The sequence below is a fragment of the Arachis ipaensis genome, chromosome B6, assembly GCF_059453495.1.
Source record: "Arachis ipaensis isolate K30076 ecotype BB chromosome B6, ASM5945349v1, whole genome shotgun sequence".
In the NCBI taxonomy this organism is placed as follows: Eukaryota; Viridiplantae; Streptophyta; class Magnoliopsida; order Fabales; family Fabaceae; genus Arachis; species Arachis ipaensis.
Window position 1 is genome coordinate 86,324,255 of NC_142441.1, and position 6,082 is coordinate 86,330,336.

The following is a 6,082-nucleotide window of genomic DNA, read 5'->3' on the forward strand; positions in this document are numbered from 1 at the left end:
AACAAATATCCAAATAACAAAATGGATATCCAAATAAGTAAACGGCTACCCGGGGCTCAATCACCCCAAGGCCAACAAAATGAATATCCAAATAAGTAAATGGCTACCTGGGGATCAATCACCCCGAGACCAACAAAACGGATATCCAAATAAGTAAACGGCTACCCATAAATCGATCACCCCAAAGCCAACAAAACGGATATCCAAATAACAAAATGGATATCCAAATAACAAAAAGCGTCAACCCAGGGATCGATCGCCCCAAAGCCAATAAAACAGATATCCAAAAAACAAAATGAATATCCAAATAAGTAAATGGCTACCTAGGGATCGATCACCCGAGGCCAGTAAAATGAATATCCAAATAAGTAAACGACTACCCGGGGATCGATCACCCCGAGGCTAACAAAACGGATATCGAAATAACAAAACGGATATCCAAATAACAAAAAGTAGCGGCTCGAGGATCGATCACCCTGAGGCTAACAGAACAGATATCCAAATAACAAAATGGATATCTAAATAACTAAAAACGGTGACCTAGGAATCGATCACCCTGAAGCCAACAGAACAGATATCCAAATAACAAACCGATATCCAAATAATAGAAAACGGTGATCCAATGTTCGATCACCCGCGAAGCCAACAAAGCGGATAGCCAAATAAGTTATGTGGCTATCCTCAGAAACGGATCACCTCTGAGGCTAACAAAACAGATATCCAAATAAACTAGATAAGCAAAGTATTGAAATCAGCCCACTAAGAAGTCTAAAATAAGTTCACAATAACGGCCCAAAAAGGCCACACAAAACAAGCATGAGCTGACAGTCTTCCAACTCACGGAAAGGCGAATTCACTAACATCCCGCCATTCGTTACAGGATGACGTCACGCCCTTTTCATGGCATCCCGATAATAGAAAACCAAACTCATCAACAAAAGCGGCGTTAAGGTCTAAGCTATTGACTTTTCAACTCGTGGAAAGCGGAACTCACCAACATCCCGCCAATTGGTGCAGGATGACGTCACGTCCTTTCCAGACCCCTCACAGTCTCCCGAACTACAAGAGAACCGGACTCCCGAACAACTTAGCATTGAAACCAAGCAAGCATGCTCTCATGCTCCGGGGGCAACTGTTCTGGACCTGATCTCTATGTCCTTCCTCAGAACGGTCACCGAACTCGGCAATCCTAAGATTGGGTCATCCTCACGGCCCAAAGACGGGTCAATAACTACCAATATCCTGACCAAACCTTCGAATTCAAATACCTCCCTTATCTTAACCAGATAAGATAAGATGATGACGGTCCAAACCAGCCCTACAATCTCAAACCAATATTCGAATTTGAATACCTCCCTTATCTTAGCTAGATAAGATAAGATGAGATAACTACTACTAGCTATATAAAGGGAAGCTAGAGGCTCCCTTAGATACGTCATTCATTCCACACACCTTATACCTCTCAGATCCATTCTGACTTAAACGTCAGAGTGTCTTTGCAAGTATCATCCCTGTTGCTCCAGCCAGATAATCCGCCGATCACCTCGACTCACAAGTCCCCGATCCATATCACAACCCGTACCAAAGACTTTTAGTACAATGCTTTTGTTTCAATTTATATATATTTTCTAAATTTATTTATATATATGTTTAATCAATTATATATAATTTGTTTATGTTAGAATTTATATACACGTTGCATATGTTTTTTTTTTTTTTTTTGGTGACTTCGTTGCATATATATATTCAATTATTTGTAGTGTAGCAAAAAACAAAGTCAAAGATAATTTTTATAGATAAATAAATTTTAATTAAAAAATTAATATAGAAAATACAACTTTTTTAATTATTTTATATAAGTTAATAAATAAGTATATTTATTATTTAAATATAATATTATATTAATAAAGAGTAAAGATGTTACTATAAAATTTTAATTTATTTGATAAACATTTCAATCATTGAAATTCAATTCAATTCTATAAGTTTATTAATTCATTTCAAATGCTAAAATTCAATTTAATTCTGACTAAAATGTAATTTTTAATAGAATTTAATTCAATCAATATCATGAAAAGTTTTCAAACAGGTTGTTAGAGCTTTGTCAATGTTTAGATTCTTGACCATGATCGCTGCTTCTCTAAACGCATGGGCCTGTACTGCAATGCAAGAATTTATCATAGTTCTTTTAGCTGTGCCAGTAACCGAGTTTCCTCTCCACCCTCTGATAACTATTGCATTGGCTACATTCCTCGTTCTTTACTCACAGAAGCATTAACATTGGCTTTTACGCAATCTTCTGGCAGAGGCTTCCAGGTAACCTGCCTAGCATTCCTTCTTTCTCTGATTTGCTGATTATTTGCTAGGCTATCTCTTGCTCTATTGAATCTTGCTTGTAATCTTGATGCTCTATTAATTGCTTCTTTTGGGTTTATATCATGGTTTTGGAACATATATATATACTTGTTTCTTGCTTTTCGCACACTATAACTTAAATAGCCTATGCTACTAATCATCTCATCTTGTCTCTCCTTTCCTTCCCTCTTAATTCTTTGAAAAATCTCCCAAAGCTACTGAGCATATGATGTTACTGAGCTGGTTGAAGGCAAGTATTGTATGTGTGCCGCGAACCACACTGCTCTTGTTCATAGACGGAGTAATATTGCATGTCTACTGTTTTCTCCTCCTTGCCACATATCCTGCACAGAGGACTATTAGTTAGTTTCTTTTTAAATAAACAAGTCAATTCAAAACATAAACACAAGTAGCGTATCAATACATTAAATATAATTCTCAGTGTATTGTTCAACCAAACTAAAACTATCAACTATAATCTTCAGTGTCATCTTCATCCTTATCATCATAGTCCTCATCCGAAGATATTGAGGGTGGCGGCAGCAGCGGTGATAGTGGAACAGCACTGAAACTATTTGACGCCCTAACCTTCTTGTAACAGCTAACATAAGCCTCATTCCATTTCTTCAGTTTCAGCTATAATCCGGCCTGGACTTCTGCCAAAGACTCCTCATTTCTCCTCTTATACATCCCAATATGACAGTTATACCTGCTCAATTTATTTATTTAATGTTGAATTAAATTGCATCTGACAACAACTTTCACAGGATAAAGGGCATGATTAAAGATTAATGAAGTGAACTACTGCTACTGCTAATGGAACAAGGTAGAGAAGTACTGGTTGTTAGTATAGCCCAAGATATGTTAGGAAAAGGCCTGAAAGGGAGATCATCAAATTGTATGAGAATATACTAATAAAACTATTCATTTTAGTTTTATTTTCAGTTTCACGGGCTCTAATTTCAGGTCTTGATTTTCATTTCAATTAGTACTCAACATTATTAAATAAAGTCAAAGAACAAAAGAATATGAATGCCTAATGCTAAATTAGCAAAAACAAAGCTATTTTCTAATAGAAAATTTTCATTTAAAAGACCAAAAGAAGGACAAAATATTTTTATTTGAAGCGAGTAATGAATGCTCTTACTTGTTTTCTGCTTTTGACCTTTCACTTTCTTCCCATGCTTTGACTAGTGACACCCTCTTCTCCGTTGCAACTCTTGCAAGCACAGCATTCTGCAGACCCCAAAAAAAGAAAAATGAAAAAAACATGTTTCATAATCTGTAATTTGATGATAATGTTGCATTAAAGAAAAATCAAAATTTTCACAATGAAAATTAACATAGCTCGGTTGATAGAGCCCTCAGATGGCTTCTCAGATGGTTTCTCTTCAACATGAGGCTCTGGAGATCACCAACTTAACAATAATAAGCATAACAAACAATTAACATCAACTTATAATTGTGATTATACTCATGTTTATGAATTAAACTGCATGGTGAAAGTTTAGAAAGTTTGAACTAAATGAATTCTTTGCTAATAGAAGAATCAATCTCTCTGTTAACCGAAGCTGAAGGGTGCAGAGTAATTTAACTTAAATAGGAAAATTCTAGCAAAAAGTTAACACATAAAAGAACAAGAACAAAAAATAGTCAAATACAATTTCTAATTCTATTTTCAAAAGGGAGAATGATAAAATAACAAGATTAACAACAACCTATTATATAGATTTTATTCTATAGGGTTATAATAATTAAAAATGCAGTGATTTTCTTCTTCTTCCTTTAAGTGTCTTTGTACAATAATAACTAATCTTTATTCGAATAATATAGACAGTAGTTGTACTCTAGAGAAGGGTTAAAAAAAGGTCAAAAAATAAAAAATAAAAAAAGATGAGCTACACATCACTTCATTCATATATATAAATAGATAAATATATATAAATAGAGTGCAACAAGTAATCTTCTCATCCTATCATTATTCTATTGCCCTGATTTTCTCACTCACTTTCCTCAACTATAAAGATGCAAGAGTAAATACACTGCTCAGAGAACTTAATAGCATCAAGCCCAGGTTGCATACTTGTTATATCTCCTCTCTGCGCAAGCAAAAGGTGACAGAAAAGTAACATGTGAATAAAGTTAACTGAAAAGTGAATAAAGTTTTACTTTTTGTAGACCAAAAACATACCAGTTTGCTAGTTGCTGTAGCACTTTCATTTGAACTAGGAGTCGTAACAAGTGCCGATTGTTAGAATTTTTATTCTAATTGTGATCAAATTTGTTAATATAGAAATTAGTTTGAGTGATGTTGTAATTATTAACTAATTATATTGGCAGTTGGTTTGTTCTTTGATGAAAAGAATACGACTGTTCATAAATTTTATAAAGTTTGGGTCCTCAATTCTGATTAAACAACAAAAACAAACACATTTTGATTCTATCTGGTTTGGTGATTCAAATTTTGGATGTTCCAAATTATATCAAAGATTTTATTGGCAATGGCTAGAGATACGTAAATTTCTGGTTATTTATAAAATGTCTAACACCAATTTCCATCCTGTAGTTCCATTTGTTTGATTTGGAACAGCAGATGTTGTTTGATCAGCTGAAATCACCATTCATAGAGGCATTATCCAATCCACACCAAGGCATGTATGTTTTAATCTGTTGTGAATATGGATTGGAACATTCTAATATAAAATAACAATAAATTGCAGAAAATGGAAAATACTACTGGAACATTGTTCACATATGATTAACCACTATTAAAATGTGCACACACCGCAGCTTCTAATATTAAGCAGTTTGAACCAAATAATGCAAAACATCACTATGATTGAAATTTGAAAAGAAACCAGTTCAGTCCACTTCCTCTATGAATCCATCACTATTTATTCTAAAGTTTCACAAATGCAAATCAACAAGATTTTGTCCGGCATATTTATAAAAATGGGGGAAAGAAAAAAAAATTACCAACGGGAACAATAGCTAAAGGCAAAGCATTTTTGACTTCCAGCTCGGCAGCTGCTGGAACAGGATCGTCCAAGCTCTAGATATCAAGTAAAAATGGGAGAAATTCGTAGCCAAGGAATCATTATAAATAAGCATTTACCATAATAGATGTCCGCAATCAAAGTTAAACGAAAGAAAGGGAAAAGAGTCAAAAGACCAAGAAAGGGAAATCCCAAAGTAGTTACCAACAAATCAGGTGGTGGTTGTACTGGCGCTGGATGTACTGCAGGGAAGAAACAGCAAACACAACGCTTGTTGCCATATCCATAAACATCTACGTTATTTCCAATTCTGTCTCTTATAGACTGCTTAGTCCCCTGCCAAGGAAGCATAAGAAATGTCTGAAGATAAATCCCTCTTGACAACCTAAAACTCAAATGAGGTACTGACACACATATTGAGAGACTGAGACTCAGTATTATGTTTGTTGGTTCAGAAATTGGTACTAAATTTTCTGTTTCTGTCTCCAAAATTTCAGTATTTCAGTACCTCCAAAAAGTAAGGACATAGGGGACTAAAATTTTTAGAGATGGAGACTGAAACTTTAATAACATTTTATACCTAAAATACCCTCATTTCAATTAATTAATTCCAATTTTACCCTTTGTGCAAATTAAATTAGAGTTTTATTTTTGTTTCAATTTCTGTCTCCCATTTTGCACCAAACAGAATACTAAGATTTATTTCAATCTCTGTCTCTTAATCTCTGTCT

The 6,082-nt window shown here is 34.4% G+C and overlaps 1 protein-coding gene across 17 annotated transcripts; it reads right to left on the reverse strand.

Annotated features, from left to right (window-relative positions):
• Positions 1–2,013: 2,013 nt before the first annotated feature.
• Positions 2,014–5,825, reverse strand: LOC107648801 (uncharacterized). 17 transcript variants are annotated; one of them, XR_002348854.2, is made up of 4 exons: positions 5,556–5,825; positions 3,503–3,591; positions 2,780–3,064; positions 2,014–2,699 (listed from the first exon to the last, which is right to left on the reverse strand). XR_002348854.2 is itself a non-coding variant. In XM_088489403.1 (4 exons), the coding sequence occupies exons 1-3, from the start codon at positions 5,700–5,702 to the stop codon at positions 2,992–2,994; spliced, it is 309 nt and encodes a 102-aa protein (XP_088345529.1). In that variant the 5' UTR covers positions 5,703–5,825; the 3' UTR covers positions 2,014–2,699; positions 2,944–2,991. The 17 variants fall into 17 exon arrangements, 1 of the variants encoding a protein (XP_088345529.1); XR_002348855.2 differs by lacking the exon at positions 2,780–3,064 and adding an exon at positions 5,332–5,407 and having other exon boundaries at positions 5,556–5,696; XR_015885694.1 differs by lacking the exon at positions 2,780–3,064 and adding an exon at positions 5,332–5,407 and having other exon boundaries at positions 3,503–3,773; positions 5,556–5,696.
• Positions 5,826–6,082: the final 257 nt, after the last annotated feature.